This window comes from Lactuca sativa, chromosome 3 (genome assembly GCF_002870075.4).
Source record: "Lactuca sativa cultivar Salinas chromosome 3, Lsat_Salinas_v11, whole genome shotgun sequence".
Lineage (NCBI taxonomy): Eukaryota > Viridiplantae > Streptophyta > Magnoliopsida > Asterales > Asteraceae > Lactuca > Lactuca sativa.
In genome coordinates this window covers 315,644,539-315,663,321 of record NC_056625.2, presented here as the reverse complement: position 1 = coordinate 315,663,321, position 18,783 = coordinate 315,644,539, and the positions used below count along the sequence as shown (strand labels likewise).

General features: G+C 37.3%; 1 protein-coding gene across 2 annotated transcripts; it reads right to left on the bottom strand.

Annotated features, from left to right (window-relative positions):
* Positions 1–11,250: 11,250 nt before the first annotated feature.
* LOC111911039 (uncharacterized protein At5g41620) lies at positions 11,251–14,412 on the bottom strand. Of its 2 annotated transcripts, XM_023906819.3 has the most exons (3): positions 13,948–14,412; positions 12,732–12,845; positions 11,251–12,066 (listed from the first exon to the last, which is right to left on the bottom strand). In XM_023906819.3, exons 1-3 carry the CDS (start codon positions 14,326–14,328, stop codon positions 11,362–11,364), a joined length of 1,200 nt encoding a protein of 399 aa, XP_023762587.1. In that variant the 5' UTR covers positions 14,329–14,412; the 3' UTR covers positions 11,251–11,361. The 2 variants fall into 2 exon arrangements, with proteins under 2 accessions (XP_023762587.1, XP_023762589.1); XM_023906821.3 differs by lacking the exon at positions 12,732–12,845.
* Between the last annotated feature and the right edge of the window lie 4,371 nt (positions 14,413–18,783).

The window sequence follows — 18,783 nt, the reverse complement described above, 5'->3', positions numbered from 1 at the left end:
GTGAGAAGACTCACCTCGCGTGTCTCGATATCTCACAACCTGGGAATCCCTCGTGCCTGATTCTCCGAGCTCTAATCCTCCTATAACATCATAACGTCCCTAGTTAACACTTTATATCTCTAATGTTGACTATCCCTAAGAAGTCAACACAAGTCCACTCTAGTCAACGGTCAACTTGACCGGACTCGGCGAGTGCTAGGGCGACTCGGCGAGTCTACACGTTCTCCCAATTCTCTAAGACTCCCTTTCTACTCGTCGAGTACCCCCTTGACTCGACGAGTTCCTCCTGAAAGAATCGCGGGGCCACCCCGACTCAACTCGCCGAGTCTGAAGAACAACTCGGCGAGTCCCAGTTAATCTTCAAGCTACTCGCCGAGTCTGTTCATCGGACTCGGCGAGTCCATGCCATGCAACCGCTCAAACTGCTTCCTAAGGTCATATTTGCTCCGACAATTCACAAGTCTGGCCTTCCTAAACTGGTTCATCACGTAAAGCCCTCATTTCGGTGTTCATAACACACCCCAAGACTCATAATTCACATTTTGACCTAAGGCATAAGGATTCCAATCCAAAACCTCCATTGATTCCCGAAATGCTCAGGCATGGGACATTCTGGACTTCTAAGGGTCCCAATACAGGGTTCCAATCGCTTGGGGGACTAAGGTAACACTCAATCTAGCCACAAAAGGGTTTAATAAACCCTAAATCCATATACACATCAACATGGAAGAGTGCAACTCGAAATCTTACCTGAATAACGTGCTCTGTGTCCCCAAATCCTCAGAGTGTGGCTTCTCTTGTTGTTCCCTTCACCAATCCTTCTTCTCCTTGCAAAATAACACTTAGAAGATCAATAATGGTCTTCTACCTTGCTCCAGATGCTCACAATCGAATTAGGGTTTCTCTCCAGGGACTAGGATGAACAATGACGGCCATAAGGCCCCTTATATGTGTCCCAAACCTGAACGGTTAGGGTTTTCGCTAAACAGCGCGGACTCGTCGAGTCCATAACCGGACTCGCCGAGTCCAGTCGCGAACCCACGACCAGATCCGCGATCCTACTCGGCGAGTCTGAGCTCCAACTCGCCGAGTCCCCTCTTAAAACACCCAAAAGTCATAAATATAACGATACCTGGAATTCCGGGCTGTTACAACTGCATTCAGAACACGATATAGACACTACGAGTTTTTGGTTATGTCGTTTGGACTAACCAATGCTCCAGCGGCATTCATGGATTTAATGAACAGAGTTTGTAATCCGTTCCTAGATAAATCTGTGATAGTGTTCATAGATGACATTCTGATTTATTCGAAGCCAAGAGGAGCATGGCAGACACTTGCAAGAAGTGTTAGAAGTCTTGAAGAAGGAGAAGCTGTATGCTAAGTTCTCCAAATGTGATTTTTGGATTCGAGAAGTCCAATTCTTGGGTCACTTGGTCAACCAAGAAGGTATAATGGTTGATCCGGCAAAGATTGAAGCTGTGACAAAGTGGGAGCAACCGAAAAGTCCCACGGAGATCCGAAGCTTTTTGGGATTAGCCGGATATTACCGAAGGTTTATCCAAGGCTTTTCTTCAATCGCTGCTCCGTTTACAGCTTTCACCCACAAAGGAGCTACTTATGCTTGGAGTGATAAGCATAAAGAAGCATTCGAGAAGCTAAAGAAGAAACTATGCGAGGCACCGATACTTTCTTTACCCGATGGAGTTGAAGACTTCGTTGTTTATAGCGATGCGTCTGGGGTTGGATTGGGTTGTGTTTTGACCCAAAGAGAAAAGGTGATAGCATATGCGTCTCGACAGCTGAAGGAGCATGAAAAGAATTACCCGACTCATGATTTGGAGTTGGCAGCGGTAGTTTTCGCTCTGAAAATATGGAGGCATTACCTCTATGGCACGAAGTGCAAACTTTTTACTGATCATAAGAGTCTCCAATATCTCTTTAATCAGAAAGAATTGAATATGAGGCAACGACGCTAGCTAGAGTTACTCAAGGACTACGACTGTGAGATACTTTACCATCCCAGTAAAGCTAATGTTGTTGCTGATGCTCTCAGTCGGAAAGTCAATCTTGAAAGGAAAAGGCCAAGAGCGTTGAGAATTGAAGTTGTCTCGACTATTTTGGAAAGTATAAAGAAAGCTCAAGAGGAAGCTTCTGAGAAGAATGACCGAAAGGAGGAACGTTTGGGCAAAATGTTGGTGTTCGGTGTAAACAGTCATGGACTAAAGGTGTTCCAAGATCGGATTTGGATACCTAAGACAGGAGGAATCAGAGATCTTCTGATGGAAGAAGCTCACAAAACCATGTACTCGATTCATCCCGGTAGCACTAAAATGTATAGGGACCTAAAACCCTACTACTGGTGGCCGACGATGAAGCTTGATGTTGCAAAGTATGTGGCTGAGTGTGTGACTTGTGCGAGAGTAAACACACAACATCAGAAACCGTACAGGAGTTTAGAACCTTTGCCTGTGCCTATGGGTAAGTGGGAAGACATTGCTATGGATTTTGTCACTAAACTGCCCAGAACAAAGAATGGTCACGACATGATTTGGGTGGTCGTTGATCGATTCACTAAGAGTGCGCATTTCATAGCAGCCAAGGAGAAATGGTCTATGGAAAAGCTTGCAAATTCTTATGTGAAGGAGATTGTGAGGCTTCACGGTGTTCCGTTAACGATTGTGTCGGATCGTGATAGCCGTTTCACCTCAAGGTTTTGGAAAAGTCTACAAGAGGAATTGGGTACCAAGTTGTGTTTAAGTACAGCTTACCATCCGCAGACTGATGGTCAGAGCGAACGAACGATACAAAGACTTGAAGATATGCTGAGAGCATGTACCTTGGAATTCCTAGGTAATTGGGATGAACATTTACCTTTGGTAGAATTTTCCTATAATAATAGTTTTCACTCGAGCATTAAGATGGCACCTTACCAAGCTTTGTATGGACAGAAGTGTCGTACGCCGTCTTGTTGGCTTGAGGCTGGGGAAAAGCAGTTTATGGGACCGGAGATGGTTCATCAAACTGCTGAAAAGTTGAAAATAATTAGGGAAAGAATGTTAGCAGCTCAGGATCGTCAAAAGAGCTATGCTGACAAAAAGCGAAGACCGATGACTTTTGAAATTGGAGATTCGGTTTTGCTTAAAGTCTCGCCATGGAAGGGACTTATAAGATTTGGTAAAACGGGAAAGTTGAGTCCAAGGTTTATTGGACCGTTTAAAGTTCTTCAGAGGATTGGGAACCAAGCTTACAAACTCGAACTACCAGAAGAACTGAATGGAATTCATAACACTTTTCATGTGTGTTATTTGAGGAAGTTCACAGGAGAAGTTCCCGACATGATTCCACTTTCGGAGTTGAGAATCGATGAGAACAAAAGGTTGATTGAAGAACCAGAGGCAATCGTTGACCGAAAGACTAAGAAGTTGCGATGCAAGATGGTCGAGTTAGTGCTTGTCCGATGGAAACACACGAATGGGCTGAATCTCACCTGGGAGACGGAGAGTGACATGATGGGTCGCTATCCGCAGTTGTTTGTTGATGTGTGATTCCGGGGATGGAATCATTCTAAGGTGGAGAGAATTGGAACGCCTGTGTTTCCGGGCTTGCCATTTTTAGCAATGTATTAGTCTAGGTTAACCTTTGTAACCCGTTTTGAAATAATAGAAGGGTATTATTTGAGTATTATGTGTTTTGTGCTTAATTGCTTAATTATGTGGTTGGAGTAATTAAGAATAAAAAAAAATAAGCGTCAAAATTTAAGTGTAAAATAAACTTGATATCTTTGGATAGTGTTGTAGTAGTTGAAACGAGGTTTCCGAATATATATAGAGCGCCCAAATCTGACTTTGTATGAGGAAGTTATGATTTATCAAAGTTTCGGCTTAGCGGTATGCAGCCTAAAATACTCGATTTGAGATCGAGCGGTTTTTTAGCCGAAACAATCTAAACAAGGATCGAAGGTCTCGTTTTTGGTATCGAAGCGATGAAAAGTTAGGCGAGAACGGGCGTCAAACGAAGAAGTTATGAATTTATAACGAAGTTTTTTTGTCCCGGCCTACTAAAAATAAATTCAAAATTAGCCCACAAAGTCTAAACGAAAGTTGTAGAGCGTAGTCTCACCTACGCATGGATATAAAGAACGTCGAAAACGGAGTTCGTATGAAGAAGATATGAATTTCCGAAGTTTATTAAATATTTAATATTTAAATTTAATTCTAAATCTTGGTATTATCCGAAGAGGAGTCATCGGACTCATCCGAAGTACGCCCAGCGTACTGCTGTACGCCCCGCGTACCGCGAAGAATGACGCACCTCGCACTCAAGTGACTTCGGATACGTAAGCAATGACGATTATGAGGCAGTACGCCCCGCGTACTCCGAGGCTCCAGCCTCCTATAAATAGGATGCGAGGGCAGCCAACTCCTTTGCTATTTTTCTCTCTTCTCTCTCCCGTTTTGCATCGATTTGCGTGCCAGAAGTACCCCGAAGCCCCGATATCATTCCCAAGTCCCGAAGCAAGATCCGAAGCCCCGAGAATCCCGAAGAGCGTGATTCCCGAGCCGAAGCTCTGCCCGCGAGAAGTTCGATTTTTGTGAAGATCTTCCAGATCTGCTGAAGAATACTACTTCTACAAGTCGTAGTGTTGTTTGATCGTCTTCTGATCACGTGAGTGTATACTACCTTTCATAAACACGATAATAACACAAGTATGGTTTGAGTGTATTAAGTATATTGTTGTTTATGTGTATAATTTTGTTGTTATAAGTGTGAATGTATATTCATTCTCTTCTATCTCATAGATCTGATTTACTTTCTATGAAATACGTGTTATGTGGGTGTGCCTCATCTGTTATGTGGAATATGTATTGAATGAAAATGATATACAGGTTTTAAACTATGTATGAAAATATATATTTTTATCTACTAATATGTTGGGTAGAACATGGGTAGATAGTTGGTGTGTAATAAATAGATGAGAGGCCTCGATGTTGTTGTTGTTGTTGATCTAGTTATTCAACGGAGTATGGATAACGACCACAGACTCTTTCTAGACAGTCCTGTGGAATGCTAGCAGGTTCATAACCTGTAGGTGTTGTGAACGATGTGTTCACCGGTGTACTCTATCCCCCTCATGGTTGCCTTTAGGATATCTATTGTTGAGAAAACCCCTTAGCAGTAATGTCCATCCCGATGAAAATCCTAGATTAGGTCCCTTGAGATAGATGTTATTTTAGGGACGTAAAGTGAGGATAACGGGAATGGGTAATCGGGATAGTGATTGGTTGGTGAAATTAAATATAATTTATTTATTGTGGGTTGAAAACCCTATATGGTCACCAGGCTCCCAAGCCTGACCCACTCAGTTTTATTTGTATTACAGGAAGTGGCGCAAGGGCGTAAGATGGATGAATCATCGAGTTGTTTTGTTTACAAGTCTGTATATGTATATATTTGTTGAATGACTTGTAATGTTATCGTTTATGCTTTATGGTCTGTATCGGAACATGACATCCCGAGTTTTGATTATATAATGAAAATGCATCTCTTGATGAAATGCTTTGATAAATATTATTTTATCATGTTTTGTTTTGGGAACAAATTCCGCAACTCTTTTAAATCAAAAGGATTTACTCTGAAATTATTTAAAAAGCATAAATGAAATCGGTCTTTTCTGGCCGAGATTTTGGGGATGTCACAGTATCCGCAATCAAGGCAGAACTTCAAGCAGTCATTGCGGATCAGTCCACTCACTCGAAGAAGCTAATAGAGGAAACTCATACTTCTTATGAGTCCACTATCTGGGTCCTACAATCTACCATCAACGGTCTTTGACGCTCTCTATCTTCAAACTTTCATGGTCCTGAGATCCTTCAACTTACCAAGGAGATTCATCGACTACTTTTCAACACCACCATTCCGAACAATCAGCAACTGACTGATGTTCTCGAGGCTTAATTCGACACTATGTGTAATAAAGTCGATGGTCTTCGGCAATGGCTTGAGGAATCCCCAGCTCTGCATTCCTCAAGATGGTGAAGTTATGAAGACCATCATTCCAACAATTCAAACAATTCCAACAACATTTCTCCGCGACATCAAACTCCTCCACAACATCAGTGCCCACCGCAAAAGGAAATCATTCAAGAATCAAGTTCCAAGCGACCGGAGACCCCTCCCCACTTCAAAGATTTAGCATCCAACATGTCATCCAAACACTCAACTGACTCTCCCACAACAAAACAGAAGAAAGCAGACTGGAAAGCAGCCAAGTTTTCTGAACTAATCTGGAGAGAAAACGGATTCGACATCACCAGGAATGAATCCTTAGTCAATTCTTGGATCAATCCGCACCGCAGACTATTAGATGATGACTACAAACCCTACCTTACCTTTGTTGAACCTCCATCTGACGGTTATTGGGATGTTCCAATATCCCCCAATGCAAAATAATTCACCGTATTTGAGAAATTTGACCACAGTTTACCTGATCACAAGAGAATGCCAATGGAATTTGAAAGACTCAATCGATTCCATGCTAAACATGCTTCCTCAATAGAGAAAATATGTTCCAATGATAGACCATCCGCAGTCAAGAACTTCAAGCCCCGGAAATTCATGAAAGCTGAATCAGGACTATGTCCGCACCCAAGCTGATTTCCCATGCATGAATCCAGAAGAAGTCTTTCTGATAGCAAAGGTGTTCCAAAACAAGAGAAGTATCCGAAGATGAAGATAGCGTTTGAAAGGGCAAGCATATTCTTAAGGGGAACTGTTTGTGACTTCGCAAAGATTGATGCAGATATTCACCCTGTCCTTGCCAAGAAGTTCAATCTACCACCTCTTGACCCCGCACCGATGTTAACTGAAGGTTATCAAGAGAGAGCTCTGGGTGCAACTAACTTCCCAGATCTCATAGTCATTTTCAAAAGGAAACTCAATGAAACCAAATATTTCATTCATATGACTGCCATGAATCGTCTCACAAGGAAGCAACTTGAAGTTTGTCGAACCGCAGTTCAAAAGTCCAAACACACAACTGCCGAAGTCAGGCTCAAAATTTTAAGAAGAATCACCTGGGTAGAAAATGTAAGAAAGTTTTGGTGGATTCTAATCAAATTCCTAAAACTTGATAACTGAAGTCAAGTTGAAGATATCACTTAGGGGGGAATTGTTGAATCATAAAAGTGACCCTCTTAAACTTGACCTACCGTAGTCATACAATATCTGCAGTCAAGCCAGTTTAGCTACTGCATCTGAAGTCATCATCATCCGTAGTTCTCTATCTAGCATTCTTAGTATAGCTCTTTATCTGTTTTACTTAGAATACTTTCTTTTATCCAGTATACCTTGCATGGCTACGTTTAGATAGTTGAACATGTGTAATCTTTGAGCCTCTATATAGGACTCAATGTTTCTCTTCAATATATCAGATAACACATCGCATCTTAAATCCCTTATCTAACCTTACTTCTCTCATCTCTCTTACTTGTAAAGATTACTATATCTTAATATCTTCTCTACGGAGCAAGTCATTCGTGACTTAATCACTAAGTTTGATCTCACTTACTAATTTGGTCTAAATGCATTCCTTGTTAAGAATCAACTTATGTGTATACTTGATATAACACTTGTTGTCATTTATATTTCCTTACATTTCCGCACCTAACCCTCTAGTTATCTAACTCTAACTTATTATTATTGTTGAGCTTTTATGATCCTTTGAGATAAACTATTCCGCAACTATACTTGTTCTAACGTTTGTTCAAGTGTGTCTCAAGTTTTTCTCTCAACATTCTCAAAGAAAAGAATTCTTAAAAAGATTAAAAAATAAAAATCCGTGCACTCATCAACATTATGTTGACTTTTAAAATGCATGTATTCTCAGGTTAATAAGATTGGTGCTCGTTATGCCGTCACATTGCTCGGTGTTTCCGCCAAAGGTCGGGCAGGGGGTGTGACAAACATACATTTGTTTAAATCTAATTAAGCTAATCAAACTATTTGAAGATCTACTTGAAAAACTAGCTCCATTTGTGTGGTAGCTTCTAATGTGTCACACCCAAAACCTTAGAATCAAATATAGGAGAGAGGGGAGAGGAGAAAATCAGATTTTCTGGTTATGAGAGGTAGTGGCCGATTTTAGCTAAGGGACACCCTTATTTATACCTGTCTAGATAACCTAGAAATCCTAAATTTGAATAATAAAATAATGATATTTTATTCATATTCAAATTATGTTTTCTTATCTAATTAGAAGGCTTCCAGAAACCCTAAAAAGGGCTCCTAGAGTCGTCTACCTCTAGACTTTTGAACAATTACAGTCTAGTCCCTATACATCTAATTAATTCTAGTTAACCCATAGTTAATTCTAAATTAATTTTGATTAATTAGTAATTAATTATTACTATTTCCAGTTAATATATTAATAATATAATATATTAATAAATCATTTATCTTTCTTTCTTATTATCAATCCAAATTATTTCCTAGTTATGAGGGCAACCAAAAAGAACCTTACATTTATTCATCAAGATTATACCAATTTAGTTAAGACCTTAGACACTTAATCCAACTGTTTATTCTTTTATCTATGGTTGGTGTTTTTCTTTCCATTTCTTACAGGATGATGATTGGTGGGTATAAACTAGCTTATGTTTGTTCAGATTTTTAAGTTTTTTGTTTGCCAAATCTTGGGTTTTTAAAACTATTTTTGAACTAAAACCCAACAGTAGAGACAGAGAAACCAAAAGATGGCCCACTAAAAAGAAGAAGAGCATCAACAACATGATAAACAATTTGAACCCAAAAAACTAAACCTAGTTCTCCGTGGCTTTAAGAAAACAAAAACAAAAAATCCTGATATAATAACTAAACTAATTTAACACCAAATAAAAACTAAAATCAAATTGTGTATACAAATCCAACAATTATAGAAAAAAAAAACAAAATCCCAAAAACTAGAACAAATAAAATGAAATAGAAGAACTGATTTCACAACTCAAAAGCACGAATCGAGTGGTACTAAATTATCAGAAAGCGCATTGATCTGAATCGTCTTTTCAAAACCCATAAAGATCTAAATCATCGTCGGCGATCTACCAATTTAGGCTTTGATTTTGGGTTCTCTCACCGGAGATCTATTGATTTAAGGCTTGGATTCATAGGTGTTTAACAATGGTGGCGGTGTGAGGTAGAGGATGGTGATGGTGGAATGTTGACGAGGGTGGTTGTGAGAGATTGACGACTGTTTATGGCTTCTACTTCTACTTCATGTTTGTAACACCCAAATTTTCAAATAATTTTTCACAATTTTAAGAACATACTTTCATTCATAAAATAATAATAAACATAGTGTATCCACTGTCATCATAGAAAACGTATCCCATAATCATATAAAACAAAAGCTCCATGAGTGTGTACAGATCATGCCGACGCCTTTCCGCGATCGTCACTAGTACCTGAAACACATACACAAAACTCTGTAAGCATAAATGCTTAGTGAGTTCCCCAAAATACCACATAGACACATATCAGTCACTCAAGGTTGTAACTCTGATGACCCTCTAGTCGAATATCTTTATGGGACCCTCTTGGTCCCATAACTCTGTGGACCCACTGGTCCTAACTCTGTAAACTCTAAATCATGCATATCACATATCACATAGAATCACAACACATTAATAGCATACAAGATACACTGTCACATAGCTCTGATTACCACTCTAGGTAAAGTATAGTGAGAAGACTCACCTCGGGAATCTCGGTGAAATCTCGATATCAAAATACTGCCCTAGCCTCCGCCTAGTCACGATAATAGATTTCACTAAATAAATGTCTCTTCATATTTTGGATATTCTCTCAAGAAAATCCCTGGAAGGGTAAAAGACCATTCTACCCCTCTCTACAGGCCCGAGGCCCATTTATTGACAAACCCAAAAGTCAACTGTCATTTTGACCAGACTCGTCGAGTGCATACGACGACTCAGCGAGTTCCATCGTCCCCACAGACTCTTCCCTTTCTAAGCCTCACTCGACTCATTGAGTCACCCCTCAACTCACCGGGTCACCACTGGAGTCAGACCCCGGGGCAACCCGATCCGACTCGTCGAGTCTACATATGGACTCGGCGAGTTTCCTCCATGGACTTGCTCATACAACCTCCTGAGGTCAAATCTGCTTAGCCAAATCATAGATCTAACCCTTAAACACTCAAAAGTCACGTAAAGGTGCAACCTTTACGTGCATGCAACCCAAAACAAGCCTCAAATGGAGAAATAACACTAGAAATGGCAACCTAGTCTCCAATGCTTATTTGCTTGCAAAAAGCTAGAAGGTAATGACTCTAGGGACCTCTCTGATGTCATAATCCCAAAGAGGACCTCATGCTCACTAGATCTTTCATAAAATGATGGTAAAAACCCTAAAATCAAGAAGTCCAACCAATATAACACAAAAAATGGAAAGGATTATACCTCCAAAGATGATATCACGAGATGATTAGCTCAAATCCAGTCCCCTTCACACTTTAGATTTGTGCTCCTATCTTCCTTCAAGCAAAACCACACAAAAAGATGAAGAATAGCCTCCTCTTGCCCTCAAACTCACTATCTCGGCTCTCTAGGGTTTCTCTGGAACAAGGTGGCCGCAAATGAAGGTCATAAAGGTCTTTAAATAGGCTCCCAAACCCGGGGATTAGGGTTTTCCTAATCAGCACCGACTCGGCAAGTCGGGTTCCAACTCGTCGAGTCCGCTCGCGAAAAAGCGCCAACAGATTAGACTCTACTCGACGAATTGAGGCATCAACTCGTCGAGTTCCTCAATAAAACAATAAATAAATGATTAAATTGACAAAGCCGAATTCAGGATGTTACAATGTTCCATGAGCTTTATAACTTTATCTTGAAAAAATGTAACATAGATAAGTATTCAATTTTAATTTAAAAACAAAAATAAAAATGCCATATAGTCTATGAGACTTTTTTTTTCTCTATTTAACAGATAAAATAATACTTTAGTAACCTATTACAAAAAATAAATAAATAAATAGTGATCAAATCAAACAAATAACAAAAATTTATTATGCTATAGTAATAATAATAAAGCTCTCCAGAAGCTCTGATCTTTGGCATTCTTTTTCTTTCTTTAACAAGTTCATCATAATTATCATATGCTTCCCCAAATTGGCACACAACAGTGTCCACCATTTCCTTTTTTTTTTACCAAAACTAGAGTTTGGTCGAAAATGTCTTAAAATGAAAATGACAAACAGATGATGATTTCAAGATCAATATACCATCTCTTCACATTATAGTATAAACCAAAATTACAAGAAAACTATGCTAAACCTAAACAACCTTCTTAGTTCTTACTTCTTGATTTCAAAAGCTTGCTTTCTAACCTTGCTTCAAGTAATTTTGCCATCAATGTGTTCGACTTTACACCCTGATTCACCATCCTTGAAGATGGCTCACAGTCGTCTTCAACCCTAGAAACACGCGATTGTTTCTTTTTAGCCTCAAGAAACGTTTCAATTTCACAACATAAATTATCAGAAATCGATGTGTTCTCTGATAAATCACACTTCATCTGCACCCTTTCATCAAGCCATGCTTCAGAAACATGAAGAATCAGCCTATCGGGTCCATTTTCATCTTTTCTCCCACGATTTTGCTGTAAAGTTCTCACTTTCTGTTCGTAATCTCTAATCCCTTTTGCAAATTCGTCGCACAAACTTTCCAACAGAATCCGTGCTTTTCTCTCGCGAATCAACGAAGATTTTGTATCTGAGATCTCGTCTTTTGTTGACTGAACTGCTTTTTTCTTCTTCTCGTGTGTTGACCATTTCAATTCGTTAATTTCTTTATGATCGTTTTTTCTTTCTTCGATTAGGGTTTTGATTTGTGCTCGTGAGATGTCGAGTTCATGTTTTAGGGCTTTGATTGATGCTACGTTGGATGAATGTTGTTCTTCAAGGTTCCAAATTCGATTGAGGACTTTAAGGAGATGTGTTGATGTCTTCAAGGTGTAGCCACTTGGGGTAATGCCACAAGCGTAAGGCGTTACCTATGAACAGAAATGATGACAAAAATTGGGATTAATTTACAAAGAACTAGCAATATATTTTTATTTATGTGTTATTATAGCAACTTAGTATCTTACTATGATTTATTTCTATTATAAGCCTATAGCATTGTACTTTCATATTTTTTTCTTATCATGACATTGTACTTTAGAGAAATGTATTTTACGTTTTTATTATTATGGCATCGTACTTCCAATTTTTTTTCCTGTTAAGACACTTAATTTTTGATATTTTTCTTATTCTAACATTATACTTCGAAATTATATCCCTTTCCGCAATGAAAAATTATTTCATATTTAAACGACATTGCTATAATTAGGTACATTTTTTTGAAATATAATTTCGGAAGAGAAAAAATGAAAATAGAATTTTATAAGTAACGAATATATATATATATATATATATATATATATATATATATATATATATATATATATATATATATATATATATATTAAAATCTTATTACGACATTGTATGTTGAAGTTCTACTTATAGTACCCAAATTGTTTTGTATTTAGAAGACATTGTTATAGTTAGGTGGTTCTTTTTTAATATTAAAATGAGAAAAAAGAAAAGTCGAATGTTATAAATAAACAAATAAATAAAGTACATTGTTATTTTTTTCATTTAACCCAAAAAGTACCTGCATTGAACTACAACAACTTGCAGATGATACATGTTGTAGATCTTCATTTTTCCCAATTGGCAAATGGGATATTTTTTTACTTTTTCTTCTCAAACTGGTCTTAATTTCTGGCTGAATAGAAATAGAAAAAGGAAACAATTGTTTTTGTAAAAACAACAAAAGATTTAAAAACAAACATACTTTAAGGCAATTGACATTTACATTTCCATAATTCTTGAAAGACATTCTTGGTATTGTATTTTCGAAATTAATGTTTATAATCAAATAAAAGATAATGTCACCTAAAAATAAAATTTCCACGTCTGGTAACCAGGTTGGTTATTTAATTTTCAAATTATAAGATAAATCTTTGAACTTCAGATCTAAAAATGCCCATTCAAAATGAAGATTTCTTTTACATGGAATTTGCCCTTTTAATAAAATAAATTTTGCACTTTCGAAAGTTTTTGTCTTTTCAATAAAAACATCAGTTTGTTTCATTGTTTGTAGCAAAAACCAAGTTACGATGTTTGAACTCTTTCTATGTCTGCTTTATAAAGGAAAAGAGTAAAATTTTCATCTCAATCCACGAGTTTGTCTAAAGATTGATATATTTTCAATAGAAATATCATGCAGTTAAATATTTTATTTTCTTCAAATATAATTTTCCAAATCTTTCTAAAAACAATAATTTATGCAGAAAACTCTTTTATTAATATCTTCATCAATATTTAAAGAATTTTATAATTTCCTTACTTTTCATAAAAGCTTATATTACATTTTTTAGTTATGGTTCCTCGAGAACAACCATTTGTTTGCTTTTGAGTTAATTAATTTTTTTTTCTCTTTTTGGGTGTATGTTAAAGAAATGTTTTTAAAAACTAAATATCATAAGATGATGAATATACGAAAAGTAGTTTTGATTTCGTATCATGTTTAAAAGCATAAACAACGATTAACTTACAATAAAATCAAATGTACTGGTCTTTCTTTTATGTTTTTATCAATATAAATCATTAATTTAAATGCTTAGAAAAACAATTTTAACATAAGAAAATGGATATTCGAGGAAAAAACTTGCAGGGTGTGATGTGTGAATATCTATCAGGAGAAAATTCTTTCAACTGATCAAAAAGTACAAAACTCAACTATGACAGCGTCGACGGCGGTGGCTCAGCCTATCACCACCACCAATTACCCATAAAAGAATGAAATTTTATAAGGAGAAACTTACAGTATGTGGATCACTATCAGAAGATTCTCCATCCAATTGATCAGAGACCTCAAATTCGTCTTTCTCATGGTGGCGCCGGTGATGGTGGTGGATTAGACCACCACGATCAACAGCAACATCACCATCACCATCACCATCATCGGCATCACGATCACCGTCGTTTGTGTTGAAATTGAATTGGGGTTGAACTTCCCAAAGATTTGCACCAATCTTTCTAGCGGAAAGGGATGATTTCATTGAGAAATGATGATGTGGAGAAGATGAATTAGAAAACCCTAGTTTCCAAGTGGGAGAAGGTGTGGTTTTGTTGGCTTTTTTACTGATTAAAATCGCATTTTTCAGCTTTATTCCAAATAGTTCTTGCTTTTTTCCAATACCCATTTTCTATTTTCTCTATTTTTGACCTTTTCCCCTCTATCAAAATTCAAATTCTTTTCAAGTCCCCTTCTCCCTACAAAAAGACTTGTTATCAGAAGTATTGTGAAGCTTTTTATTCCTTTTATGGTAGATGCATGCGTCCAATACTTGATTAGAGATACATAAAAGGATTTTATGGTTCCCGTTAACGTGGGTAAGTTATATGTATTTTAAAGGAAAAAAAGTCAATCATAACTAATTTATGGAAAAAAAAAATCACGTTCTACAAAATAACCTTCATGGTCCCTTGAAATTTGAAAACAAAAACGTCAGAAAAAAAATGATGACAATTTATCAATTTCGCAAAACCAATTGCAATTTTTTAATGTCAAATTTGGCATTAAAAATTGGAGTTTTTATTTCGCAACGTCTATTGCAATTTGGCATTCATAATGTCAAACTATTCACAATCTTCTTTTAGATTGATGATATTTTTGTTGCAGGGATCTTCAAGAACCAATTTCGTAGCACAAATATATTGTGAAGTGTATAAAATGGGGTGACAAATGTTTTTGAAGACAAATTTAGTGTAATAATGAAAAAAATCTAATATATATCTTAACTCCAGATTAATTTGGCAGAAAATAATAACTTTATAGTGAATCCATTTGATAAATTAGTAGTTGTTTTGTGGAATGGGCAATCTTTTGTATTTATCTTTTTTGTGGCCGTGGATATATTTGTTTTTTATACTATTTTAAAATTTATATTTTGTAAAATATATATATATTATATTATTTGGTTTGGTATTACAAATAAAATTGAAGGTTGGTTTTATATAGTGTCGTGAATGAGGGTCATGAGGTATAAATATAACATAAGCTCGTCTTGTCACCAAACATTTAGACCTATATCCTATCTTTTTCTTAAGGTTTGATTATGATATGTCAGGCTCAATGTCTTATGAAGGGTTGAGCATAATAAACGAAAAACCGAACCATAACAAAATTAACCGATGAAACCAAACCATATTAACCAAACCATTTTTAAAACCAATGGTTCGGTTTGTATTTTTTCCTAACCGATAGCTAACGGTTCGATTATGGTTTTATAGATTAACCGAACCGGTAACTTTATATATATATATATATATATATATATATATATATATATATATATATATATATATATATATATATATATATATACACACACACCTTAAAAAGCATTTACAAGATTTTGCTGAATTTTAAGAGGTACTACCTTTAAAAGCATTTACAAGATATTTGTGTTGAAGAGGTGGAGTGGCTACGTCAATTTGTAGAGGACATTCCCGAATGGCCTAAGCCGGTAACGGCCATATTTATACATTGTGATAACCAATCGGCAATTGGTAGAGCTCAAAGTACAATGTATAATGGGAAATCAAGGTACATTAGACGTAGACATAAAACGATACGTCAACTAATCTCTACAGGGGTTATCACGGTTAACTGGGTGAAGTCAAAGGATAACATTGCGGATCCGCTTACAAAAGGCTTGAGTAAAGATGTAGTTTATAAGTCGTCAAGAGGAATGGGACTAAAGCCCATAAATGAATAAATTCATACGAAGGAAACCTTACCCAGAAGACTGGAGATCCCAAGATCTGGGTTCAAAAGGATAACCTAATTGTATGAGTGGGGCAGGTCACTATGGGGGGAGTTAACATTTCTTCCTAGTCCATTCCTTTATGTAGTGACAAAATTAGGCTAAACATATGGTTTTTAATGATTTTTGGAATCACCTATGTGAGAAAGAAGTGGGGTCGCCTCGAAGGGAATTATAGGGGAAAAATTTCCTAAAGCTCTTGCAGAACCAGGTTAGTGTTCATGACCAAAACGAACATGTCTATGAGGATATGACCTTGTCAGGGAGAGTCTTATGAGATTTACATTGTCGTCTACATAAATGGCAGCTTAGTTCAAAGACATCGAGATCTACTAACTGCTAGGAGATTAAGTGTAACTTCTTAAGGGAGGGTTCAAAGGGTAATACCTACCTATCCTATGCAGGATTCAACTGTTGAAAATTTCGTCTGGAAATTGGATGTGCAGAGATCGATCTCCATTCATGTGGGGATTGTTGGAAATTTAGTAAAAATATTTATATTTTTTACTAACTTTGGACATATATAAATATATACATATGTTGTATATAGAACGAACTCTAAGTGGGTTTGTGTTCTCCTCCATTAGGACTTCGAAACGATATATTATATGTCCAAAATAGAGTATAAGTGAATGAGATATCGATACTCAAAGATGGGTATTTGAGAATAAGTTTAGCAAAAGAGAGGAATGTGGGAATGAGTCCCACATTAGTAGAGAGACCAAACTCAACAAGGTTTATAAGCTTCATTGCATGGAAGGCTTACAAGCTTGTGTCTATGGTTATGCTACAATTCCTACCCGCGCGCAGGGGGGTGCAAATCTTGGTTCCTTAAACCAAAAACACCAAACTCGTGCATAGGCGCGACCTGCGGACACGAATGCAGCTCCAAAAACTCGGGCGCGCGCTACCCTCATTTTTGCTAATTAATTGATTGCGTAATTAATGACATTTATTGCCATTAAACGCTCAATCAATTAGTGATTTGTTTCCGTTTCACAATTCAACTATAAAAGAAGACTGTGTCTTCTCATTCAAACACACGAATGAAACTACTCTTCTTCTTCTTCCTTCTTTGCACTCCTGCTGCCGGCGATTCTTTCAGGCAAGTGGTGATATCCGGCAGTACACAATATTGTTTAGGTTGTTCTACCCTGGGAACAGACGGCGAATCTGTTTAAAGGAATCAAGTCCAACTCGAGCCTCAGCCACATCGTTTGCATCTAATTTTTTTTACAGGAAGCTTTCAAGGACGAAAACGAAGACACTCTACTAACAGTCTTAAACAGATTAATTCTTTGTTCTAATACTTTCGTTTTCTGTTCTTTTATTCTAAAATCAAGTTTGTATCGTTTTTTTCTTTCTTGTAATAATATATTTGATTGTGATTACGATTCTTTCAGAATGTCTGCAACTCCTGTTGGTACTGGAACTTCTGCTGTTAGTGCTACCCCTGTTGTGAACCCAAATGCACCGGTTCCAAACATCATGGCTAATCATGCTGAAAGACCTGGAAAATTTTATGGTCTGAACTTCAAGAGGTGGCAACAGAAGATGTTGTTCTACTTGACCACCTTGAACCTGGCTCGGTTCTTAACAGAAACTGCTCCTGTAATTGCTGAGGGGCAGGCTGATGCTCAATCTGTGACTGTAGTGGATGCATGGAAGCATTCAGAATTTTTGTGCCGCAACTATGTGTTGAATGGGCTAACAGATGCACTTTACAATGTTTATTGTAAAGTTGCAACTGCTAAGAAACTATAGGATTCGTTGGAAAGGAAGTATAAGACAGAAGATGTTGGAACTAAGAAACATGTTGTTGCTAAGTTCTTGGAATACAAAATGGTTGACTCGAAATTTGTTATGAGTCAAGTCCAAGACCTTCAGGTCATCATACATGATAACAATGCAGAAAGGATGGATCTTAATGAATCATTCCAAGTTGCATCAATGGTTGAAAAGCTTCCTCCTGGTTGGATAGACTTCAAAAATTACCTTAAGCATAAGCGAAAGGAGATGCCTGTGGAGGAACTGGTGGTGCGTCTTCGCATTGAAGAAGACAATAGAATGGCATTGAAGAAAGGTAGTGAAGTTGAGTCTTCTAAGGTTCATATGGTGGAAGCTGGTCAAACTTCCAAAAGCAAAGGCAAGGGACCTCACAAAGGGAAAGCAAAGGGAAAAAACCTAGGCCCCAAGGCAGGAACTTTCAAGAAGAAGTTCAAGTGCTACAACTGTGGCCAACTGGGTCACAAGGCTTCGGAGTGCCCTCAACCTAAAAGGGAAAACCGTCAAGAAAACATGGTGAATGATAACATGGAGTTGGTGGTCATGATAACTGATCTCACGGCTATGGTTTCTGAAGTGAATCTCATGAATACAAATTCAAAGGAGTGGTGGATTGACACGAGAGCTACTCGTCATGTGTGTCATGACAAAAGTGTTTTCAACACCTACAAAGAAGTTGAAGATGGTGAAAAGCTCTACATGGGAAATGCAGCTACCGCGGATATCAAAGGTGTTGGTGATGTCATTCTAAAAATGACTTCGAGGAAAGAAGTGAAGATTAGGGATGTTTTGTATGTTTCTGAACTTCGTAAGAATCTAGTGTCGGGTGGTTTGTTGAACCAATTTGGTTTTAAGCTAGTGTTTGAGTCGGACAAGTTTGTTTTGTCCAAAAATGGTATGTTTGTGGGAAAAGGATATGCCTTGAATGGCATGTTCAAATTGAATGTAATGGTGACAAACAAAATGAATAATGAAAGTTCTAGTTCTGCTTATTTGCTTGAGTGTTCAAATGTTTGGCATGGTCGCTTAAGACATGTAAATTAC

What these genes read in the sequence shown, in the direction of transcription:
- LOC111911039 (XM_023906819.3), bottom strand. Translation starts at nt 14,328, where the DNA reads ATGGGTATTGGAAAAAAGCAAGAACTATTTGGAATAAAGCTGAAAAAT. An exon ending in CTGATAGTGATCCACATACT is followed by an intron (nt 12,846 to 13,947) that starts GTAAGTTTCTCC and finishes ATTTCTATTCAG; the next exon opens with CCAGAAATTAAGACCAGTTT. An exon ending in GTTGTTGTAGTTCAATGCAG is followed by an intron (nt 12,067 to 12,731) that starts GTACTTTTTGGG and finishes TTCTGTTCATAG; the next exon opens with GTAACGCCTTACGCTTGTGG.